Here is a 26,773-nt window from a genome sequence, read left to right on the forward strand (position 1 = left end):
TGGTGAGGTATGTTTGTGGCCTTTCCAGCTGTTGCAGGTGTCTAGTGAGGTAAATGCCAAAAGGGGCATTGTATTCTATAATAGGTCTATTGAGGGACGAATAAAGAGGGATTATTACCTTTCTTCCTAGATGAGAAACCCTTTGTGATGAGATGTGCCACATAAAAGGATTTTCTAACCACAGTGGTGATGTGGTTGTCAAAGGAGACGTCGCTATCAACCTGTGTTCCCAGATCTCTTCTTATGCCTTCTGAGTTAAGTGGAACACCATTGATGTGGTAGTTCATGGACACAGAGTTTTTCCCAAAGGGAGTAACGATGCATTTTTTGACATTTAGTTTAAGGCCGTGGTTCTGGTACCACTCATTGGTGTCAGTGAGGTCCCTTTGTAGGATGTCTGTCAGTTGGGGATTCTATATTGCTCCCAGTTTGCAGTCATCTGCAAACTTGGTCAGTCAGAGTCCTTTTTGTGTTGGCTCGAACTTCTGAGAAGTAGATGCCGAACAAAAGGGGACCCTGGATAGATCCCTGTGGGACACCACTCGTGACTGGTTGGTAGTCCGATGTGTAGTCTGCAGCCTTCACACTGTAAATTCTATCCATGAGCCAGTTAGCAACCCACCTTGTGACATAGGGGTTAATGCCTCTATTAGTGAGTCTATCAATGATTCCCGAGTGGGGAATGGTATCAAAGGCCTTGGCAAAATATGGATAGGCTGTGTGTACCACCTTGCCCGCTTCCACAGCTCTGGTGATGGACTCAAGTCTGCCAGATTGAGCAAGCATGATCTATCCTTTACAAATCCGAACAGTGTGGGGTCCAGAGTTTGGAGACTTTCTATATCCCTATTTATAAGGTCCACAATGATACACTCCATAGCCTTGCATATCAGACTAGGCAGGCTAATGGGGCAGTAGTTTCCGGGGACTATATTCACTCCCCCTTTGTGGAGTGGGATGATTGTCCCCATTCACCATTCGGTGGGGACAAAGCCTGAAGTGAGGCTGTGATTGAACAGGGCACTCTGGTGTGGTGCCAGTTCATTTTGTAGCTCATGTAGGACTCATCCAGGGATATCACATCCCATGGAGGCTGTGTTCTTGGCTTTAGACAGTGCGGTTTTAACCTGAACAGCAGTAATATTAGGAACTTGACACTCCTCTGGAATTGCGATTGGCCCTTCGGGGGGGGGGGGGGTGAAATGGGAGTAAAGTTTGCACTGAACATATCAGCCAATATATTGGCAATGTCAACTGGCTCGGTATATGTGTTGCCATTGTGCTGTAGCTCAGAGCAGACCTGAGTGTTTCCCTGAAGATTCTTGACATAATTATAGAATATCTTGCAGTTGTCTTTAGTATTTGCGGCTATTTTGTTTTCATAGCTAGCTTTAGAGGATTTGATGAGGTATCTCAATTTTTGCTAAGGCTAGCAAAGGATTTTTTCCAGTCTTGGGACTTTATCCTTTACTGCAGCAGTTTCTTCCTTCTGTTGTAGAGTTTGTTTATGGTAGGGGACCCACCAGACTGGCTTCCTTTTTTTGGAGGTAAGCGTCTTGGTTTTGTTTGGGATGGCTCTAACCATGCACTTGTGAATGTGTTCGTACAGTGCAATGGTGTGTTTCAGCAGTCAAGCAGCTATTTTCCAACTGCATGGGTGTCATGAAGTTTGCCACCTCCATTTTTAGGAGCCCAAAGTTTGCTTTGGAACAGTTTTTTACAGTTGTTTCCTTTACAGTGGGAGAGGGGGGGGATAGGGATATAAACAAAAAAGAACCACGTCCAAAGCACTAGGCAGAGAATTTATTCTAAAATGACTTCACTTACTAAGCGCTTTCACCATTACATATGGCATCATCAGAGTAAGTAAAAATCAACCACATCAAACATTACACAGCCAATCATCTCAACATCAATAAGAAACAATGAAAATATACATTAATTTGAATAAATAAATATTAAACATTAAACGTGTCCACGCACAGTAACATTTAAAACCATGTTGCCAAAACTTTTATTGTGAGGGATACTTTGTCTCAAAAATAAATATAATTATAAAATATGTATATATATATATATACATATATATATATATATATATATATATATATATATATATATATATATATATATAAATAACATCCACATAAACAGGCGCATAGAAAAATAAAAATAAAAAATAAAATACAATACACGCCACTGTTTACATTATATTCTATTAGCCCTGTCTTTTAAAACTGGTTTTAAAGAAATATATTCATTCAATCCTGGTGGGGTTGTAGCATCCAAAATTATTTGCCATTTGTATTCTAATAGTTCTACCTTCAACCTTTCATCTCCACCCCTCACACAGTGTATCACCCTGTCAATAACAAAATATATTTTTTAAAATCAACACAGTGTGTGCTATGCATATATAATGCATTGTGTGTGTCCTTATTTTTTATGGCCCTCAGGTGTTCTGCATTCCTGTCTTTTAACCTACAAACAGTTTTGCCCACGTAAAATGCGTTGCAACTAACACAAGTGACAATATATACCAACTGTTGTGTATTGCAACTGCACCTACTTGGGCACCTCAAAGTCTTCATATAATTGGACACCAACACATAAGGTCCATTACTGATGAACCTACAAAATTTATAGGTTCCACATTTGTACATCCTGAAACACTTGTAAGTAGTTTTGTGCCCCTCCAAAATTTCTTTAATGTTTCTTCCCCTAGAATATACTATTTTGGAAACATTCCCCAAATCATGTTTCATGGTTTCCTTAAATACTGTATCCCATACTTTTTTCACTACATCAACAACACCAATAGTTTGACTATTGTATTTCAATACTAGTGCCTTTCCATACAAGGTGTTGGTCTTTTGAGGTATATCAGTGTCATTGCCCCTTAAAATAGGTTTATGTATACTCCGTCTTTTCTCCAAGACTTCATTCCTGATTTTTAACAGCATCTTTAGGGGATATCCCCTGTAAAAAAAGAAACCAATAAGGGTATAAACTTCTTTAATACAAGTGTCATCATCGCTTACAAGTCTGGAGAGTCTTACCATCTGACCCTTCACTATTTCTCCTTTTTGATGTGGGGGGTGGCAACTATTATAATATAACAAAGAATTACTGTGGGATGTCTTCCTAAAAATATTATTATGTAAAGTGTTAGCAGATTTAGTCAATTTAATGTCCAAAAATCTATCTCTTTTTCATCCCACCTGCTGGTGAATGTAAAGAAGGTTGTGGCGCCATTTAAATATTCAACAAAGGCTGTAGCTTCATCCTCACTGCCCTTCCAAAGTATTAATATATATCATCTAAAAAAATTGTCATTGTATGGTGAATGAAATACAAATGCTTCCTCCCAATATAGAAGGACCAAATTGGCAAATCCAGGGGCACACTTGGCCCCCATTGCCACGCCGGAAATTTGCTGAAAAAGTTCCCCTTCAAATGTCACAAAATTGTTCTTTAACACCATTTCTATAAATGATGTCATCATATTAATTTTAGTAGTGTTTAACTTACCACTATTAACCAAATTTGGGTGAAATATTCAACCCCTACATCTTGTGGAATTATTGTAAATAGATTAATGACATCTATAAAAAGACCAATCAATACTGACATTAGAAACCCTATCAAGTCTGTGGAAACAGTGCCAACAATATTTCAAAATGTATGGAACCCCAGCCACTACCTTCTGGAGCCCTTTGTCCACGAATGCAGCCAAGGGTTCAGTCTTAAAACCCCAAGAAGAAACTATAGCTCTAAAAGGGGGGGTCTCTGGTACCTTTGTGAATTTTAGGGATACCACAGATAACAGGTGTGACTGGGTGTTCCACATTTAAGAAATTAAATTCTGTTTGTCAATGCCCCCTGATATAGGGCATCGATTAAAAACAAATAAATTTTGCGATAAGCTATGTGCAATTCATTGATAGATACCCTGTGGTAGGTGGTGTGGTCACCCAATATTGCCTGCATCTTGGCTATATAATCCAATTGGGACATACACCACCGCCCTTGTCAGGTGTCAGGTTTCATAATTCTCAAGTCCTTATTGTTTGCTAACTCAAATAAAGCATCACTTTCCTGTTGGGACCAGTTTTTGACAAACTGTCCCCCACATTCAGTAATGACCGCATTCTTGATTCCCATCATGCATAATTTCTCAAACGTGGACACATCTTTATTACTGTGGGGTAAAAATACACTCTTCCTTTTCAACAGCCCCACATTTTTTTCATCACATACAACACTATGGTTGTCCTTAAAGTAAAGGGCCAAATTTAACTGCCTGACATATATTTTAACACTAGTAAACACATCCACTATGTTCGTTCTAAAATTAGGTACAAATGAAAAGCCTTTAATCAAGACATCATGATGAACTTCTTTAATGTCAAATGCACTGTAATTGTAGACATTGAAATTGAATTTGGTGAAAATTTTACACTGACAACAAGTTCTCATCATTAAAATATAATTCTTCATCATGGGTGGTTGAGGATGAAATTTCCCCTAAAACATAGTCAAAGTCAATGTCAAAGTTGTTTAGTATCTCCTTCTGTTGTTGTTGTTGTGCCATTGCTTGTTCCGATAGTTGTTCACCCGTCACTGTCCCTGGTAATTTGGGTCCGGAACATACTGCTGGTTGCTTTGTATCCCCCTCCTTCCTTTTCTGTAGTCGAGCAGATCTTCTTAGTGGCAGATATTTGTCTAAAAAAGCATCAGATGTAGACGCACCATTGTCTGGCACACCATCGCCATTAACGTAATCATCACTGATGTTTGCACAACTCTCATCATATTGCCCATGCCTGTGTTTGGCAAACCCATAAGCCTGATTGTTGTTATAATCATCCATATCCCTGGCTAACTTTTTAATTTTTGTTTGTATACTTTTCTCAACATATTTGTCAATGTTGCTGAGAACATCCCGATAGTTTTGTACATTTTGAAAAAATAATAAATCCCCCCACAATACTTTCATTGTTTGGCAATTTCTCTGTCAAGAATAACTATCTTTCTTTCATTATTCTTGACAATAATATCTAACATTTGTAGACTTGTCTTGTTGAACAGATCTATCAATTCTTTGTAGGCTTGTGTCCCTTGGCCTATACCATTTGGATGTTTCCAAATCCTTAGTCCCTTGGGAACTTGTAAAGCAATAGATTTAACCAAAAATGCATTGTCCAACTGCAACACCCTGTATTTTCCAAATACTTCTAACTGCTGTTTAACAGCAAGTTCCATGGCTTTACTTTCCTTTGAAACAGTAAAATCAAAAACGTGACCTTGAAACCACTGTTTAAAGTCACCACCAATGTTGCAACTATTACAGTACCGTTTTTCACCTCTCGCGTCTGTGTCATAGTTATTATCAGAATGTCTGTTTTCACCTCGCTCACCTGGTACATAACTGTTGCTTGCACATTGATTTTCACCTCCCGCAACAATAACTTTCTTGTTGTTGACATTTCCAACAGCTATTTCATTGTTACCTCCATTGGACGTGAGTGGCAAATGCAAGGTGAACAATTCAGCTTGCGTGTCAGTTAATGTCGCTGGGATAGTGCGTGGAACATCACGATCAGTTAGGAGTGATGTCAATCTCCTGACTGCAGCAGTTAATTCAGTAACGGCTGCTTCCATAGATGCAAAAGGAACCACAAGAAACAAAAGTGCTTGAATTCAACTTCCAACAAACCACCACTCGTGCTGAAGTCTGGTTCAAAACGTCAAATGAAAAGCACAAATAGAAATACCCACAGGGTACAAAAAAAACAAAGAACCACATCCAAAGCACTAGGCAGTGAATTTATTCCAAAATGACTTCACTTACTAAGTGCTTTCACCATTACACATGGCATCATCAGAGTAAGTAAAAATCAACCACATCAAACATTAAATGCACAGTCAATCACATCAACATCCAATAAGAAACAATGAAAATATACGTTAATTTGAATAAATAAATATTAAACATTAAATGTGTTCATGCACAGTAACATTTAAAACCATGTCAAAACTTGTATTGTGAGGGGTACCGTGTCTCAAAAATAAATATAATTATAAAATGTGTGTATATATGTATATATATATATATATATATATATATATATATATATATATATATATATATATATATATATATATATATATATATATAAACATCCACATAAACAGGCACATAGAAAAATAAAAAATAAAATACAATATACGCCACTGTTTACATTATATTCTGTTAGCCCTATCTATCAATGAATTACACATCGCTTATCGCAAAATTGATTTGTTTTTAATCAATGCCCTATATCAGGGGGCATTGACTGAAACAGAATGTAATTTCTTAAATGTAGAACACCCAGTCACACCTGTTATCTTTGGTATCCCTAAAATTCACAAAGTTGACCCCCTTTTTAGAGCTATAGTTTCTTCTCGGGGTTCTAAGACTGAACCCTTGGCTGCATTCGTGGACGAAGGGTTCCAGAAGGTAGTGGCTGGGGTTCCACACATCTTGAAAGATTCTTGGCACTGTCTCCACAGACTTGATAGGTTCATAGTTCATAGGTTGGTACTAGGCTATCAGCCCTAGGGCCTATACAAGCCTAGCCATAACAATTACCTGGCTATTTCTTCCCACACTATTTACTTCCCTGGACCCCTGTCTAGCAGGGCGACTGACGTGATCCCCGGGGTGAATTTCCTTTCTCCCATCCAATTGTCAAGGTTCCTTTTGAAGAGGACCATAGGTTCTAATGTCAGTAGTGATTGGTCTTTTTTAACTATAGATGTCATTAATCTATTTACAGTAATTCCACAAGATGTAGGGGTTGAGTATTTCACCCATAGTTTGGTTAATAGTGGTAAATTAAATGCTGCTAAAATTAATATGATAACATCATGTATGGAAATTGTGTTAAAGAACAATTTTGTGACATTTGAAGGGGAAATTTTTCAGCAAATTTCAGGCGTGGCAATTGGGGCCAAGTGTGCCTCTGGATTTGTCAATTTTTGTCCTTCAGTATTGGGAGGAAAAGTTTGTATTTCATTCACCATACAATGACAAGATTGCTCTTTATAACCGTTTTTTTAGATGATGTATTAATACTTTGGAAGGGCAGTGAGGATGAAGCTACATCCTTTGTTGAATATTTACATGGCACCACAACCTTCTTTAGATTCACCAGCAAGTGGGACGAAAAAGAGAGAGATTTTTTGGAAATTAAATTGAATAAATCTGCTAACACTTTATATAGAAATATTTTTAGGAAGACATCCCACAGTAATTCTTTGTTATATTATAATAGTTGCCACCTCCCACATAAAAAAAAGAGGAATAGTGAAGGATCAGATGGTAAGACTCTCCAGACTTTTAAGTGATGATGACACTTGTATTAAAGAAGTTTATACCCTTATTGGTTTCTTTTTAGACAGGGGATATCCCCTAAATATGCTGTTAAAAATCAGGAATGAAGTATTGGAGAAAAGACGGAGTATATATAAACCTATTTTAAGGGGCAATGACACTGATGTACCTCAAAAGACCAACACCTTGGATGAAAAGGCACTAGTATTGAAATACAATAGTCAAACTATTGGTGGTGTTGATGTAGTGAAAAAAGTATGGGATACAGGATTTAACGAAACTATGAAACATGATTTGGGGAATGTTTCCAAAATAGTATATTCTAGGGGAAGAAACATTAAAGAAATTTTGGAGGGACACAGAACTATTTGTAAGTGTTCCAAGATGTACAAATGTGGAACCTATAAATTTTGTAGGTTCATCAGTGATGGACCTTATGTGTTGGTGTCCAAGTATATGAAGACTTTGAGGTGCCCAAGTAGGTGCAGTTGCCATACACAACAGTTGGTATATATTGCCACTTGTGTTAGTTGCAACGCATTCTACATGGGCAAAACTGTTCATAGGTTAAAAGACAGGTTTGCAGAGCACCTGAGGGCCATAAAAAATAAGGACACACACAATGCATTATATATATGCATAGCACACACTGTGTGTTGATTTTAAAACATTTATTATTTTTGTTATTAACAGGGTGATACACTGTGAGAGGGGTGGAGATGAAAGGTTGAAGGTAAAACTATTAGAATACAAATGGCAAATAATTTTGGATGTTACAACCCCACTGGTTTGAATGAATATATTTCTTTAAAACCCATTTTAAAAGACAGGGCTAATAGAATATAATGTAAACACTGGCGTATATTGTATTGTATTTTATTTTTTATTTTTATTTTTCTATGTATGGTGGTGCTGCGGTAGCATTGTTGCCTTACAGTAAGACGTTGTCCTGTTTGATTCTCAGCTAGAGCGTCTTCTGTGTGGAGATGTGCGTGAATGGGCGTACCTTCATTGAAGGTTGTGCATCAGGGCTGGCAACTCGGCACGTAAAAATCTACTGCCAATCATTAGCAGACCGGAGTTCCACTACGGTGACTCCTAACTGGGAAAAGCGCCTGTTTATGTGGATGTTACATATGTATGTATATATATATATATATATATATATATATATATATATATATATATATATATATATATATATATATACATATTTTATAATTATATTTATTTTTGAGACAAGGTATCCCTCACAATACAAGTTTTGGCAACATGATTTTAAATGTTACTGTGCGTGGACACGTTTAATGTTTAATATTTATTTATTCAAATTAATGTATATTTTCATTGTTTCTTATTGGATGTTGATGTGATTGGCTGCGTATTTAATGTTTGATGTGGTTGATTTTTACTTACTCTGATAATGCCATGTGTAATGGTGAAAGCGCTTAGTAAGTGAAGTTATTTTGGAATAAATTCTCTGCCTAGTGCTTTGGACGTGGTTCTTTTTTGTTTTTATCAGTTTTGACCCTGTGGGTATTTCTGTTTGGGATATGAATATCCATGGTGACTAACTTGTGGTTAGACCTGACCAGGGAGGAGTTAATTTCAGGTTTAGAGCAGCAGTTGCTCATGTTGGTTATGATCAGATCGAGGATGCTGTTAGCCCTAGTGCGGGTAAGAAAAAGTTGGTCCAGGGCATTGCAATTTATGAATTCCAGCAGTCATTGAGCAAGTGAGCTAGTACTTGAGTAATTTTCCCAGCTTATGCAGAGGTAATTAAAGTTCCCCAGTATTAGGGTGTAGGGTTGCACTTTGATATTTTTCAGGATGTTTAGGAATGTGGAGTGGGAGTCTTGGGACATGGTGGGAGACCTATAGCAGGCAACCACCTGGATTGCTACCTTGCCCAATGTTAGTTGTACCTGGAGTATCTCTGAAGTGTTGTGTTGGGCTACTAGTCTGGAGGTGTGCATATCCTTTATAAATATGGAGACACCACCGCCTGTAGTGCTTTGGTCCAGGTTTTGGGGTCTAAATGTGTGGTATGAATTTTAGCCTGGTAGTGCTGAGGTAACGTTACTGCACAGACATCAATGTTCTCCATTTTAAGGAGGGTTTTGAGTGAGCGCATTTTGAGTTTCAAATGTCTAACATTGAGTAGCATAACCCTCAGATTCCGTTTGGTTGTAGCAGTTATGGTGGTACTTTTGACATCAGGATATTGCATAACAAGGGCAATATAGGGGTGGCAAGAGCCTTAGCCAGTATGTGGAATCCCAGAAGTGACAGATGCAGGCCATCTCTGGTGAAGCATCAAGCTCTGTTGATTATGTCATCCCAGGCAGACAGATACTGGATTCCCTTAGAATGACACCAGAAACTTAGCTAATTGTTGAAGTCAATCTTTTTCTACTTGTACTGTGGTATCATTCTGGGTGATGTCAGGATGCTAGTTGGGGCTAGTACAGCCAATAAGCTACAATTTCTGAGTTTGAAACCACTCCTCTTGTGACTGATAGGCTGCCCAGTGCTTACCACTATCGCTGATACAAGTAAAGGCTTCCCTCGATCACTGAAAGGTATGCGGCACTCAGACATTATGAAAACGGTCCTGAATACAGCAAAATCAGTAACTGGACTATACTAGTTAAGAAAAAGGCGGGAAGAAAAGTAAACAAGGTGAATTTTTTTTTTTTCTTCTTTACAGGTAAATGGAGAATGCACTTAGTGAGGACAAGTACAGTAAAAGGGCAACATTGCACAGTTTAAAACTCACTACGATTACAATAAAAGGCAACCAAACACTTAAAACACAGTGCAGGCTAGCACACTTGAGTGTGCAGCTAAAAATACAATAAATTAAGTTAAATTTAGGGTGAAAAAAATAGTAGGACAAGTGCAGTAAGCAGTAATATAAGCAGGTAAAGCAGTGATTCAAGATCAGTGCAGCTTCAACACTGATGCATGCTAGACTATGTAGTTCCCCTGCTCCCTTGTCTCAAATTTGAATTTCACTGGCAGGTTCAACAAATATCTCTGTCCAGGTGCTTCTTTCCAGGTTCTTCAGCTGTCCTAGGAACTCTTTATGGACACTTCAGAGTTGGGGTGGGGAGCAGCTTCAGGCACTCTGAAGGTGCAGGAATTTGGTCTCCTCAACAGAGTGTATATCATATCAATGTCAAGCAATTGAGGGCTGTCATTTTGGCCCTTAAAGCTTTCCACTCATACTGGGTGCCAGGTCCCTTGAAGCTTTATACAGATAGCACCACAGTCATGTGGTACATCACCAAACAAGGGGGCCCATAGTCAACTTTTTTGCAGATTATCCCTTCAAGCATGGGTAGTAACTATTAATCTGCAGGTGACCCTATAGGCACTCTATATGCCTTCAGAGCACAATCTTGTGACAGATTTTCTCAGCAGGTACAGGACACAGCCTGTCAAATGGGTGATTCACAGAAATGTTTCTGAACATACTTGGATGGTGGATGCCATGCCTTTGTCCTGGAAGGGAATGTTCCTGCATGCCTTTCCTCCCCTTCCTCCTCTTGTAAGCCTCCTTCACAAAATCAAGAAGGACTCGCCAAACAACTTGGAGGTGCCTCCCTTTTGACCCAAACAGCACTGGCTTCCCCTTCACCTCCTATTACATCTGGCCAGGGGTAATCATCACAAACTACCGCACTGCATGGATCTTCTTAAACAGGATAGAAGATTTCTCCTTCACCCTCATCTGCCCACTCTTCAACTGACACATTGGGTGATGGTGTCAGAAAGGGATCAAAACCCTATTTTTCTGAGAACATGCTTAGGGTCCTGCAGGAGGCCAGAAAACCCAATACCATGCAATCATACATGTCAAAATGAAACAGATTTTCTGTTAAACATCACCAGGACCTCTTTTTAGCAGGATTTCCTTTGGTTCTTTCCTACTTGTGTGACCTACTACATGCTGGCTTGGCATATTCTACACTGAAAGCTCACTTGTCGGCTATTTCTGCCTATCTGAACCTATGGGTGCAGTACCTGACACTAATCTAATTCTGCGAAAGGCCTGCTTTTCCAAAGGTACAGTATTCTAACTAGCGAGAGACATAATCTAAAAGCTGTAAATAAGTCATATCCAAATTTTTTTTACCCCTGAGCTGCACTGAACTACAGATAATTAATGATTACAGGAGTCACTCCCCAAGTGCATTCAGAAAATTGTTTCCAATGGCATTTGCTTAATTTATATTGCATGAATCTCCATTCTACTTTATGAAAAGTTGCATTAAATTCAAAATGCCGTGGTAGTTAAACAAGTGTACTTTAAAAATCGGAGTGTTCGTAGGATCTGTCCAGGGTGGAATTTCACTTTCTGACATACAGAGCGAAACTGCCTTGGTTTCATTGAATCACACTTGTAATTTATTTAGGTTAAGAGATGAACTTTATTGAGTGTTAGGGTAAATTGAAATAAAAGAACAAGATATTAAAGGAGAGATCTGCAAGCTACAAAGTAGTAGTACTAGATGGAAAAGTTGGTCTGATCTTAACTGGTAAGTTTGAAGATGATCTTACATATTATCTTGTCAGGACAGTCAAATGAATGGACACTGGTTGGAGTGCTGCATTTCTGTTATGGCTGGATTGGCACTAGTTAGGGTGATGCATTCATGTGATGACATGACTGGGCATTGACTAGGGTGCTGCAAATGCTGCTTAAATCATAAGAATTTGAAGTATTGGGAGTCTGAATGTAGACCAAATATCCAGACCTGCACATATGAAATTGAAGATCGCTTTTACTCAGATTTACTCCGAAAATTCCTTTTCTGTGTGGTATGATGATCTTGGAGTTGAAAAGTTTGTGGTACAGTGGGGTTACCCCCACATTAAAGAAGAAAAGCAATACTTCATATTCACTGTTCTGTATTTTTAGTCATTTTGATGTTTCAGGACTCGGCATGATGTATGCTATTGTTTCAGCAGAGAGTCTCTTTAAGTTGAATTATCTCCATGTTTGTTGATATGATCCGAACTGAGTATAGGGTATTTTCTTCTACACTAGCTAAGGCTGTCAGGACGTAAGAGAGGACTATAACTGATGAGTGTGTGTGTGTGTGTGTGTGTGTGTGTGTGTGTGTGTGTGTGTGTGTGTGTGTGTGTGTGTGTGTGTGTGTGTGTGCGCGTGTGTGTGTGTGCGTGTGTGTGTGTGTGTGTGCGTGTGTGTGTGTGTGCGCGTGTGTGTGTGTGTGTGTGTGTGTGGGGCTTATGTAATGAGATAGGCAAAAAGTCCTACTGATGTGTACTTGTCTCTCTGCCAACATGACATACAGTTTAGGTATATGTTCACATGTTAACTAGTTAAATTAACAGATCTAATAGGACTGCTTCAGCTTTGACACACATTTACTACATTAAAAGAAATTCATATGTACAAGAGTTGCTAATGCAAACCAGATGAAGTTCAAAAATAAACATACTTGAATAAACAGAGACATAGCTGTTATTTTCACAAAAGTAGTGGTGATCATGACAGAATGAAAATGAACTCACTACTCAAAAGTGGAGAAGGCTGTCGGTAGCTGAACCGAGTATTCTAAGGCCAGCTGGTATTTTTCTAAAGAATTTATTGAAATGAGCGTCTTATGGTCACTGTGACACCCCACCACTGGACCAGTAATCAAGGATACTCAATCCTCACCACTGGCAACAGTTGGGGATGTACACTGGGAGGATGACAGGTACACACACAGTATTTCCAGATGCAGATCTCTGCATCAAGTGCAATTTCCCTTAAGAGCACGCAGAGACCACAGTCTGGGGCTAGTTTCTCCAGATCCCCAATAAGACTCCCCAGTGGCACAGCTATAGAGTTGAGGTCTCAGCTGAGTGGCCAAGCCAAGACCTCCAACACTCTGCCAACCAGTGCTTCATGCCCCTTCCCAAGTTGCTGACACACACACTTTTGGAGATTTGTTTTACACACACACACACACACACACACACACACACACACACACACACACACCTGAGAAAGGCTGAGAAAAGTTATGCCCTCTTCTGCCAAGCCTATAAGGTAGTTATTACTGCCACCAGCCAGCTCTTTATCAGCTACTTTAAGGCCCATAATAATGGGTGTCCAATTTTACTGTGTAACGTTACTATCAATACAAATGGTAGTTTGACCAAGAGCAAGGCTATTAGGAGTGGCATACACAGTGTCACCAAATAAATATGCAAGTACTCTCAGAACTTAAATATCTCTAGACAGACTAGCCACAATTCAATATATTTAACAAATAATAAAAGAACAAGAAAATACTCGGTATATATTTACAGTTATATCAGAGTTCAAAATCACAGGAAATATTTAAAACAACATTGCAGGACAGTCCCAAATAAAGAAAAATATCTAAGCTAAGCTTTGCTATATTCCTGACTATATCTAAGAGCATTACTATACCCTTGTACAATTACTTAATTAGTAAGGCAGATGTGAATAGATTGTCTAGCTAATGTCAGGTCAAAGACAGAATGCATAATGTTCAGTCTCTCTGAGTGTTCTTACATTAGTAACTCAAATATTACTGCTGAGATAGCTTGCAGAATTACATAATTTCTTGTCATCTGATTCTATCTCGGGTAAACCCTCCACTGCTGAAAGCTAGCAGTATTTAGCATCTACCTGCAAAAATACATACACAAGGGCTTTCCCTCAAATCTGTGCAGATCCCGGAAGTCATAAAACAATAAAACCTTCCAAGACAATACAGAAAACTTCTCAGCACAGACTTTGTGTCTGTTGCTGCTCTGATACTGAAAGATAATCTCTTCTTATTGCATGGCCATAAAGTAATTTTATTTCAACTATTTTTCTGAAGATAACCTTCTGTATCCCAGTTTTCCTTGTTAAAATATATACATTTAAACAGTTACAAAAGTGTATGTACTTTAATGTTGTGTTCCAGTAGGGTACACTGTGGATACATTTCAAACAACATTTTGTAAAATACCTCTTCAGCACACGTCTATACAAACCATCTTATATGACATACTACAGCTTTACTACATTTGTAACACAAACATCTATATGAATCATGTTGATATTCACAAATGACATATAATTATTTACAAAATTCCAGACAGCTGTGCTGGCAGTATCTCTCTTTGTCACACTTCTGTATAAATCATGTTGATATTCACAAAGGACATATAGTTATTTACAAAATTCCAGATAGCTGGGCTGGCAGCATCTCCTTTTTAGTCACTTCAGTTTCAGATCTGTAGAATGTTGGTAGTGTGAATCACAGTTTTTAATGTCTATTACATCTGACGTACCACATAACCAGACATAGGCAACTCTGTAAAGTTTGTAGACCAAAAAAACACTTGAATGTAGAGACCAAGTGCCAATACAGTTGCCAAAACTTTAAAAGATGAAAGCACTTCTAAGGGCAATCTCCAAAGATAGAACCAAAGTGTCAGCCAAATTCTTTATTAATCCACAGTAAAAGCAGTACAAAAAACAATCTTCACAAGAATTGTAATCCACACGTAAACACCCTAACTTATTCACCGCGTTTTTGTCCACATTTGAACATCAGATGTATGCAAAACCCTTCAATTGTCATGTCTTTATATACAAAATTCAATTAAAACAAAACAATCCCACTATCTTTTTAATAAATTAATTAAAACCTGTCCTGTTTTTTTAAAACCACACTGCTCAATTTTGTTGAACATATAAATGTAAATATTTTCAAGATATGTTTAACAATACATTAAAATACATATAAAATATACATAAACCATATATAAAATGTACTTGGTTTGTTACAAACCAAACGTTTGTACCCAGGTCAAACGTAAATATCTCACCTTTCGACAGCAATGTTTTTAGGGTAAATTTTGTGGGCCCATTTCTTGTATTTTTTTGATTTGCTAGTAACTGCCTTGCAGGCAGTCAAATTCACTATGCTATTCTCTGTTGCAAAATCACTGTAAGACTGCAGTGAGCTGTTTTATGTTATTCTCAACATTTGGGTGCTGGACTTTCAACTTGTAACCAGACTAAATCCTGGTTATGAGTTACAGCCACCGGATTGCTTTCTCTTTTTGATTTCACTTTAGAACTTAGTTTTGCCAGTAAATCACTTCAGTAACAGGTAAGAGAAGCCATATGGCTTTTTAAGTTGCACATTGTAGTTACCATGGAAATTGTGAAGGGATATGGTAGGTTGAGACACAGACAAAGTTTAAGTACCATCTGAATGGTTTGAAATGTGACTTGCATCAAAGCAAACCATTTCTGTCTGCCACACAGAGGTTAATTTGCTTGTTCTGACTAGACAACATTTAACATGTTTTCAGAAGGGAAATTTACTTGTATATGAAGAATTTCATTTCACACTTTTACTTCTCTCTCCATGTGTTCCAGAGGCTTATACATTCCCTCCACTGAAAAACATGTAGATTGTTTTTATATTATTCATCTGCAAATTCTGTATGCCTTGTAGCTTTCCAATAGCATAGTATTAAACAGTCTTTCTCAGGAATCATTTTTTGGTGGGGACTGCAGAAGACAAAATTGCATTGCTTCCCCCACTCCTCAAGCTATCCTGAAATGGAATTGGTGCCTTTTTAACTGCAATTAAGCCACGTCTTGGCTCTGAAATGTCCAGAAAAGCAGTTTACCTTTAAGTACTGCCTATTTGTTAAAGAATGGGCTTCCTAGTTAGGTATATTCTATTTGTTACATAAGATTTTCTGTTACCAAAGCTTCTCTGCTTTTGTAACAGCTGTGGGATTGGTGCCCTATATAAACCACTTGTGACATACTCCTAATAGCAAGTTTCCCTTTGTGTCAGTTTTTCTGTAATAATATAGCAGTACATTACCCAGTGTTTAATGAACATACAGTCTAACAGTGCTTTAGTACTTCCAATACTGAACACACAACTTTTTTTCCTGTCAGACATCATTGCCTTTCTTTGGCTTCTCCGCTCCAGAATCCTGATAGTGACTCTCTCATCGCTGCATACAAAGACTGGTTGTCCCACACTAAAGTACGAGTCATTCTCTGCATTGTTCCTATCTCACCCACTCCCATTTCCCCAGCCACCCTCTCATATCAAGAGATTTATTCTATCGTCTCCTTCCATCATCCACATATTCCTGTTCCTAAAGAAACACACACCTCTAAGACTTAACAGTTTATAACTACAGTCCAACTAACTCCTTGCCAAATAGTCTCCCTCACATTTTATACCTTGCAATCATTCCCCACTACTTACACAAAAGTTGCATCGGTTGGTTTCCTTGCTTCCTCACAAATAAATCCTTTTGCCAACCACCACATACAAATCCTCCTCCTAATTACAAAATGTTCCTCGGATTGTACCACTGTAGCTTCCTTAATATCACACTACTTCTAATCACCATATAATTCCAGTCTCCTTTTAAATTTCCCATTGTTTTACTCCATTACTTGAAACACACATCTTTTCCACATGTAACTTCAGAGCTACAACTTCCAACATCTGCCTACCCACAAATCCCACTATGTCTGTTTTCCTACTTCTTCCTTATTCCATCATCTCTTTGCAGCTCCTATATTTCCACTTAATTTATCTTCTAATGGATATACTTTTACGCTCACCCTCCAAATCCTAACCCTTCTTGCTCCACATCATATCTTACCAGACCCTCTTGGCAATCATCTGTCCATCTATGTAATCCCACCCACACACCAACATGTTAACCCATTATATGTAATAATTTAAGATACCATTCTAAATTCAGCATTGATCATGTTGGAGAAACATCACAACCCAAGTTTCCCTCCCCAAAAAATATTTCACCAGTGATCAAAATTTAAACACAAAAATCAACAACAACAAAATCTGAGTCTTTTTGTTATTAAATAATATGCTCTATCACAGAAAATGCCTCTTGATCTCAACAGTCTTCCCTGATCTTTCAAAAAAGTTGGCATAGTCTCGAACCACAAACTCCTCCACAAGTCTTATAATATAGCCTATACAACTCTTCCTTCTCTTCATTCCAATCTTTCCTCTGCAACAGGACTCAAAGCATTAAATAATATAATCTACTGCTTCCTTTCCCTCCAGTACCTGTTGTCTCCCATGGTTACATCTTAGGTCTCATACTCTCTAACATTTTCATTAATGTCCTGCTGTCACAGACTCACAATGCTTCCCAATCATACCTCTCAACCTATTAGAGCAAGAAATCTGGACAAAGCCACAAATAATGGGGGAAAGGCCCAAAAATATGTGCACTTTTAAATATTGCTCTTATAAACTTAGAAAGTTGATAGCATAACAGATTTTACATTAACATGAATTTTCTGAAGGATATTAAGTCTGGAAATTAAATGTCTGCCATTATTTTCTGACTTCAGTCCGCAGTGATTTGCCAGAAAACTACAATTTTATGAAAAAATAGACCTACAATGAGTCAAGAATCTGAACAGTTGAGAATTATGGACCCAATACAAATACAACTGGTACTACAGTCATTTACACAACAGTCCTCCTCATCTCTGGCAACATGGCTTGAAAAAACGAATCTCATTCTCAATGCAAAAAAAATTAAGGTAATGCTAATCACCCTCAAACCCCATAAAATGGCACATCTACTTTCACTCTATCTGGGATCCCTCCCATTGAAATCATTCCTCACACTGAAGTACTTGGACTTACCACTGATCAACCTTAGATGTGACCATCATGTTTCATAACTGATGCAAACTGTGTCAGCTATATAAAGCTAAAGCCTGCTTTGACTCCACAAGCCAGTGCATTGCATCTGTTATTTTCTTTTCTCATACATTCATCATCTCTCACCAAACTACCACCGGTCTAACCAGCATGCCACACTAGAAGAAACAAATAAAGCCACTAGCTCTCCAACACAAACGTTGTCAACTTAATTGAATTTCCTAAATTTCTGACACTGTACCATCTAAAACAGGCTCACAGAAGATTACTGAGTCAGAACAAATGTCCACATTATATTCACAAATGTCTGTATGTCCATCCCTGTGTCCTTGGATCCTCTGACAAATTCTGTCACCTGCTTTTCCAATAACTCCCATGGTGACGTATTATAATCCTCCGGTATTGCAAATATTGGGACACACCCCCCCCAACTCTTTAATAAACTATAAATCTCGACAAATTCCAAGATTGCATTGAAATCCTGCCTCCTTTCCAAATTGTCATGCAATTATCCCTCTCCACCCAATCAACCTCCGCTTCCAACCCTCTCAACTATTACTAATTGCACTACTTTGCAATAAATCTGATTCTGATTTCTTTTCATCTGTGGCTTAATTCACTCTTGTGTCTCTCAGTATCAGTCCCTCATTATGTTAACTGTTTCTTTACTCTCATCTAAAGATTGATTCTGCTGCTGTGTGTCCTTTACTATTACATATTTTTAAATATATTGTTAAATTGTTTTGTTAATGTATACTTAATTTTTTTTCTTATCCTGTTGTTGTGTAACTGTATAGCTCAAAGTACCACTTCTGCTGAGCCTGTCATCATCAAATACTGTTATATTTATATGACCCAAATTTCATGTACAGTATATCTGTGATTTTGGTGAAATACATCACCAATAGTGTTTCTAAACCATTTTTTTCTTGGGAGTCCCCTGAAAAGGGTCTTTGCCCAGTAAGATTTTCCTGCTAAACAAAGACAAATAATAGCAAATGATATTCCTTTTATTTTTAAGCATTTGGTGAACTGAGCCAAAGTCACACTCCCTCAAACAGGTACTACTTTTTTTTTAAATAAAGTTTATTTTCAAAAAACACCAAAAGAAGAAAAAAACATTTTTACAGTAAATAAAATGAATATAACAGGTTAAAGCAAAATGTTTTCCATTTCATGTCAAAAATAACAATGAAAATATATCTATAAATGATAGTCAGCTAGCATTATAATTTTCTAATGGTTTCAGATCGAGTCAGCATTCACATAATTTTCTTTTGTTTGTTCTTAAGGATGTGACAAAAAGTTCTCTTTGAAAACCACAGTGGCAAGATAAAAAACTCTCTAAATGGAAAAAAAATTTAGCACCTAATTTAGTGTAATAGTGTAATAACTTTTTTTTTGCTAAAGCAAGTAAGGTGCGCAATAATGAACAATCTTTTTATTCGATACAAAGAGGAATAGGAGCATTAGTTAGAATCAAAGAATCAGAAATAGCGCCTTTGTAGGACAATAATACTGGAAGAAAGTATTGTTGGTTTTTGAAGGTTGAGGCTATCCAATAATTTACATGGAAATAGGGGTTCAGTAAATGTTTGTACTTCAGAAGTGAAATCAGTGCAGTCAAAATCAGAGTGCAGTGTTTGGTAATGAAACAAACAAAAAGTAGAATACTTTCAATACGGGTTGAACTGGTTTGCTTTCCTGCCCATACCATAGATGAGAAACAGAAATGGTAATGATTCTGCCAGTCCTGTTGCCGAAAACATTTGTGAATTGTAGATTTATCAGCAAGCGCTCCTGGATACCTGGTGTTAAATGCTACGCCATAAGTGCCATGTCACGTCCCATCTGGCATTGGGTACCATCATATTCTTGAGAAGGGGTAATCTAAGCTGACTAGCAATAAGATATATGAATTTTCAGTTGTGTAGAGCATGTCAATGCCACACAGAGTTGGACTGCTGTGGGTTATGCTTTATAGTGTTCTATAAATGAGTAAATACTTTGGCGTGGCGGTATAACAGAAGCACCCTTGTATGCCCAAGACAGCTAAATAACCTGGTGCATATAACCATGTCTGCTAGCTATAAACACAGTTCAAACACTGCATGGACTAGCTAGGTACCATCAGTCATGTCTCTGTATGAAGCCTTCTTCCTGGATTGAGACTTTTAAACAGATGACGGGGTCACTTTCCCTTTTGAGTTACCCCTTGCAAGAGAGCTGCTAAGTAGGTGTTTAGATGCTTGCAAGCCTCAGAATGGGTACAATTCCTTTAGATTTTGAGCCAGTAAATTTGATGGCCACCTCACTCTGACTATAAGCTGCAGAAAGAAGAGAATTGTTAGTGCATAGATATATACTGATCCTCTAATCTTACTGAGAGCCTTAACTGCTCACTGTGTGTGTGTGTGTGTGTGTGTGTGTGTGTGTGTGTGTGTGTGTGTGTGTGTGTGTGTGTGTGTGTGTGTGTGTGTGCCCGTGCATGTCAAAGATTACTAGGATGAGTAACTGGGAGAAGTACTTTGAGCTGAACCAGATTTGTGAATTGTTCCAGAATACCAGTGCTAGTTACAGGGTGTCCATAATGAACACATCTGCACACGAGGACGCTGAGAATTGTATGTGGTATTGCACTGCCTTGGGTCAGAGACTGAAGACCGATTTGTAAAAATGATAGCAAATATGAGACTAGTGATTAAGAGGGATGTTGAAGTACCAGTCAAATACTTTACATCTGGGAGGGAGCTAGGACAGACTCAGGATTGTCAGTCATATATTAAAAATCATCTTGGGGTTGCCCAGCAAAGGCTTCTGCACAGGATGAATTGAGCTCTCACAACTTGAAGATCATTTTTGATATATGAGGGGAAGTTAGGTGAAGACCTCATTAATTTCCTTTGACTTCTTTTCTGCCTAGGTGTGTCATCCATTAGATTTGAATGGTGATTTAAGCCATTAGGACAGAAAATAATGTAGGCAGCCATCAGTGTTTTGCACTTTAATGCCCGTTTCCCCTGATGTGGTTTGCTTAAGCAATCTCCCTCAATACAGGCCTCATCAGGACATGCAAACTTCACATACGGCTTGTGTGTATTCATGCCTATATACCCGTAAAGGTATATTTGAGGAACAATGGTTTGTCTTACCTGAACCAGAGAGGTGAATATCTATAATGAGCACCTATTAAAACACAAGGCTACTTATCCATGTGCTTGATACAATAACACCTTGCCAAATGTCAGAGTGAAATTAGTGGTCATGTTATTAAATCTGAGGCCATATGGCCGTTTGTACTGCACTACTGTATGAAAGTCCTGTTGCCAGGTGTCAGTACCAGTGACTAAGGTTTTTCCCCTCACACCAGAATGGCCATTTCAACACTGACTGCTTACTCCACCCTTCCAAACCAGCTTCTCCAGGGTGTAGGTCATGAAAACAATCCTTAGGCAGTTGAGTCACTGTCAAGGCTTGATTCCTCTGTACCATGGAGCTGACAGAGGTTTCAGTAGTTGAGTAGTAACAAGGCTATGTGGCCAAAGGGTGGTTAGTGTTTGTCATGGTACTGACCCTTGGACATTCTGGTAGATACCAGTATGGATGAAAGTTAAGTTAAAGCAAGAGACCTCCTATGTAATTATTCTGGTGGAAGTCTTCAGATGTGTTTAGTAGGTACCAACAGTTTAAAAAGGCACCAATTATGGCAGAGACTGTGAATGCTTATGTTTGTCTGTGCGTGTGTGAGATGAGTTTAAGCCTCTGGAGAATGACTAACAGATAGCCACAAGGTTTGGTTAAGTCATATATTCTGACTTGGGAAAGGTTATTGCTTATGCTGAGATCAGCAGGTGTGAAGAAATGTTAACCTCAACTAAAGATATGGACAGAATTTGGAAGGAACACTTTGTGGAGATGCTGATCATGGACACACCCACTTTTGAGGAGGAAGTACCATAAGCAGCTGGTGGGTTTGAGCCCATTCCTGTAGATCAGGTCACTGCAGAAGATTGACTGTAGGAATGGAAGAGATCAGGCCTGACTTACTGAAGGTGATGGATATTGCTGGAGTGTCATGCCTTTAAGTCTTTTCAATGTTGCATGAAAATGAGGGCTCAAGATTAGCAAAGCAGGTGGTAGTCCCCCTTTTCTTAAAGGGAATGGGAAAGTGTGTTTCATTCATAGATGATCCTATTCATTAGAACCTTCAGTAAAGCCTGAACAGGGTGCTAGAAGAGAGACCTCTTCAGAATGTAGAGATTTGGGCACAAAAAGGACATTAGAGATGCCCATGACAGCTTTTGATGAGAAGTGTGTGCACTAAAGGTTGGATACAGATTAGAAATGTATAAGTAGGCTTGTAATACTTGTCCCAAACCTTTGTGAAGAATGGATGAAATCATATTTTCCTCATCCTTCATTTCTAGGTTTGTGAATCTGTGTCAACTTTCTCATCCAAGCACAGTGTTTTAAGAGTTTCAACATATGCCCTTCCAAATGAATATATAAACTTGAGCAGTCCTCTGTCGTCTTTGGAGACTGTCGTGGTGCTACATTGTTTGCCTATATGTTGTTATTTCATATACTGTGTTCATTATTACTATCCCAGTAAACTACTACTTTGTAAAATGATCAAAACTGTAAGAAAAAGGTAGCACAGAAAACTGTCATACGCAAAAATTTCAAAAAGAGCCTGACAAACCAGAGACTTTGCTGTGTGTAATACCTTAAACCTTTTTGACAGCAGCTGATGTGAAAAATGCAAAATTAATCTTGCTTACTTACCCTTAGCTTTTATAAAAAGGAGATTTAAGGTATTGGTTACCAGGTAAAACCTAGGCACACATGGTCTTTTCTCAGAAGTATCCCATAGTACAGTCCAGACAAGTTACATAAGGCACACAGTAGGCAGTATGGTATAGTACTTCTAGAACAACCAGTGTTCTCATTCATTTTGAACTGTTAAGCACATGATATGTACTATTTATGGTTAAAATCTGGATAGCCATGAGGTCAAACTAAATCTGTTATTTTTTTTATTTTTCTGCATTCCAGGTGAAGAAAATGCACCTATACAAGGAAAACACAAAGCTACCTCCTTTGAATTTGTTGAAGATATACATTCTCCTCCTCTGTTGGCTCATTTTCAAACTGAGCCTTTATCAGGTAAGAAAAACCTGTTACAAACACTGAAATATAACATCAATCACCCATGAAATGTATTTCAGAAATAACTTGCGTAAAAAGAAGAGTGAAGTTCATTTTTAAACGAAATCTGGGAAATGGCAGTGTTATTCGGGTATATATGTTATGCACTTTAGAGCACAGCTAGGGTGCTTATTTTGTAAATATATCCTCCTCCTTCAGTATGTAGTATCTCATTCTCAGTGCTAACATCTAATATTGTTCTTATTCTTCAATCAAGGATACGTGTGAGCATGCAGGGACATATTACTTCAGTATTTCTGTTCAGGTTTTGTCTGACAGCAGTTTTACTGCATAGCTGTAAAGCATTTTGTAAGAGTGAAACACTTGCCAGATGTTTTTATAGAAATACCTGTGGGCTGTTCTCTAATATTAGCATAAGGTGTCTACAAACGCATGACTTGAAAGCAAAGATATTCACTGCTTTGCATTTGGACTCATTCACACTCAAAAGGGTTTCAACTACAATAACATGAATTACAATAAAAATACACTCCATATTTCAGCTTAAGCTTTTATATAAATAGCGTCCCTCTCTTTCTGTATGACCACTTCACAATTAAACCGATCCATCTAGAACCTGAAATCAAATAACACTAACATGGCCATGTAGTTTTCAATGTCTCCACTCATTATCTAAAGGGATTAAAATGGTTATATTTGGGCATAGAACCAAGCAAACTGTGTTTGAATGTTTATCCCTACAAGAATGCTTTAAACCTCTCTTGGTCTCATACAACCCCATCCCCACTCTTCAACCCTTAAATAATTATATCATCTTTACAAATTAATGCTCAGAAATGACTTTATATTATATGACCGTACTTTCCCTGAAGAAATAAGTTACTGCTGAAGAACTACTCTCTTGGGCATCTAACATCTCACGTGAGACAATCATTTTAGCAGACCTGAATGTGGATCGGCAAACTATTGATGTTAACAGCCCTTCTAAGTTCATTACCTTATATGGTTTCACCCAGCTTATTTCATCTTCCTTAAGGGTTTTCAAAAACTCTGTTAGTCTCAACCTTAGATTGGATTCTCTTCAATGCCCCAAATAAAATCCTCTGAACAGGTGCCTTCCCTGATACCTAATCACTATCTATCTTTGCAATAAGGCATCACTAGCCTAATCAAAAGTAGCATCAGTACCACCTTACTGGTAACTGCTCCTTCTTCACTAAGGACCAATTCATTGCAGCATGACCATCAGTCAACTGGATGACTCATCAAACCCTTCCACTTGATAAAGCTGTAGCTCTGTTTTGATCAATTTTCTTTAACATACTGAATGAACTAGCTCCAATAATATCCAAAAGAATTAAATCAAGTGTAACAGCTGGCTTTCAAAAAGTGTTAAATTGCTCATGGAAACAGGAAGACCTAGCATGGAAAAATGGAAGCAAGTTAAAACAATAGCTTCCATTAAAACTATAAACATCTCAAAATATCCACTAAACATAAAATCAAAAATTAATAAAAAAAAACTATATGAATATACAGACAGCAAATTATAATAACTCCAAAGCTTTTTGGACTACAGACAACCAGATGTTAAAACCCAGTACACCAACACAACCTACACCTACTTCATCATAGCAAGAATGACAGTATAGTCAGTGAATTCAGTACCCAATTTATCCAGACAGTAACCTCTCTTATTGAACCCTCGGAATAGGCAGACAGCCCTTTCCTCTCTTGTTAGACTCCAAAACATTTGTCCTTAAACCAATCTCAATTTCTGCAATTAAAAAGCTATTAACCTTAGAACCGATCACCAATGCCCCTGATAACCGATCATCTGAATACTTAAAAATTGCTGCTGAAGCCCAAGCTTTTCCTGCCTCTGTCCTAATCAACCACTTCATCACCGAAAGCTATGTCCCATCCTTATAGAAATGGTGCTATATCCTTATGCAAAATAAAGCTGGAAATTGGAATGAGCTCTCAAACTTCAAACCTATAACCATTCTGTCTCCACTCTCAAAAGATTCTGGAGAAGTCTATCCACTCTCAACATCTAAGGTTTCTCATTGACAACTGCCTCCTTTCTGCTAGAAAGCATGGTTTCCAACCTTTTCATAATACTTGTACAGCTCTCCTTAGGTTTATAACATCTGTTAAACCAATATCAAGATTCTGCAAACTTAGTCTCAGCACTTTTCCTAGATTTATGCAAAGCTTTTGACATAGTATCCCACCAGAAATTGCTTCAAAAGCTATTTTTACTTTGGAATATGATAAACTTCATTATCTTTTTTCTCAAGCTATCTTTGAAATAGGACAATAGGCACTAAAATGGCAAAATGGAATCTCCTTTTTTTCTTCCCATTATAGTGGGTGCCCCTCAATGATCAATTTTAGGTCCCGTGTTTTTCAATATATTTATTAATGATCCCCACCTAGCTTCTAATCAAGCCACTATCATACAGAAAGGAGATGATTCAGCATTCATCTGTTCTGCTAAAAGTATAGATACATTAAATAACTCACCCATGAGTTTTACAGAGCTGCTGCATAACCCTAAAAAAGAAACTGTTTCTATTTATTCCAATGCATTCAACTGACAATAAAAACAATATAGAAATCACTTCTAGCAACACTAACATAGAACTAGCAAGTCAAGCTAAGCTTCTAGAAGTCACTATTGATGAAAGCTTATAATCTGATCATCACATAAACAAGTAGTAAAAATCACCCACCAAAAGCTAGGTGCACTCTCTGAAATCAAACAATACCTCACCAATAATGCCAGAAAAAGAATTGCTCAGTCCCATATCATCCCTACACTACTTTATAGGTTCATAGATAGGTACTAGGCTATTAGCCCTAGGGCCTGTACAAGCCTAGCCAAAAAGGTACCCTGGCTTTTGCCACCCAAGAAAATGATTTTCCTGTGCCCCTGTCGAGCAGAGCCACAGAGGTGATCCACGGGGTGAATTTCGTATTTCCCATCCAGTCCTCAAGATTTTTCTTGAAAATTGCTAATGAGGAGCTTTGTTTGATATAGATAGGTAGTTTGTTCCAGAGTATGGGAAGTCTCTGAGACAGGAATCTATCCCTCCAGCATGTTCTGTTTATTGTGGTGACAAAGTTTAGATCCCTAGAGCATGTAGCTCAGAGGGATTGGGATGTCATTAAGTGGAGCATGTCCAGCAGCTCTGAGTTTGACATAGCTTTGTATGTTAGGCAGAGATCACCTCTGAGTAGGCGATATGCGACAGAGTAAAGCTGGAGTTTTTTGAGATGGTCTGCGTAGGGCATCTGTTTGAGGCCGGTAATCCTCTTTGTGAGGTATTTCTGCGGCCTTTCCAGTTGTAGATGTCTTGTGAGGTACATACCAAAAGGGGTGTTGTACTCCATAATGGGTCTAATGAGTGACGAGTAGATGGGAACAATGACCTCTTTCTTCCTGGATGAGAAACCTTTTGTGATGAGGTGTGCCACATTGAAG

General features: G+C 38.1%; 1 protein-coding gene across 3 annotated transcripts in view; it reads left to right on the forward strand.

Annotated features, from left to right (window-relative positions):
• The window catches only part of LOC122804506 (synaptotagmin-like protein 2), a 3,492,381-nt gene that overhangs the window by 1,092,141 nt on the left and 2,373,467 nt on the right, over nt 1–26,773 (forward strand). For all 3 annotated transcript variants that reach the window (XM_044074423.1, XM_044074432.1, XM_044074438.1), the window contains one exon: nt 23,170–23,280. In XM_044074423.1, coding sequence (XP_043930358.1) covers nt 23,170–23,280 — 111 coding nt within the window. The remainder of the gene's footprint in view (nt 1–23,169; nt 23,281–26,773) is intronic.

Source organism: Protopterus annectens, chromosome 1.part1, assembly GCF_019279795.1.
Source record: "Protopterus annectens isolate FY-2018-M chromosome 1.part1, PAN1.0, whole genome shotgun sequence".
In the NCBI taxonomy this organism is placed as follows: Eukaryota; Metazoa; Chordata; order Ceratodontiformes; family Protopteridae; genus Protopterus; species Protopterus annectens.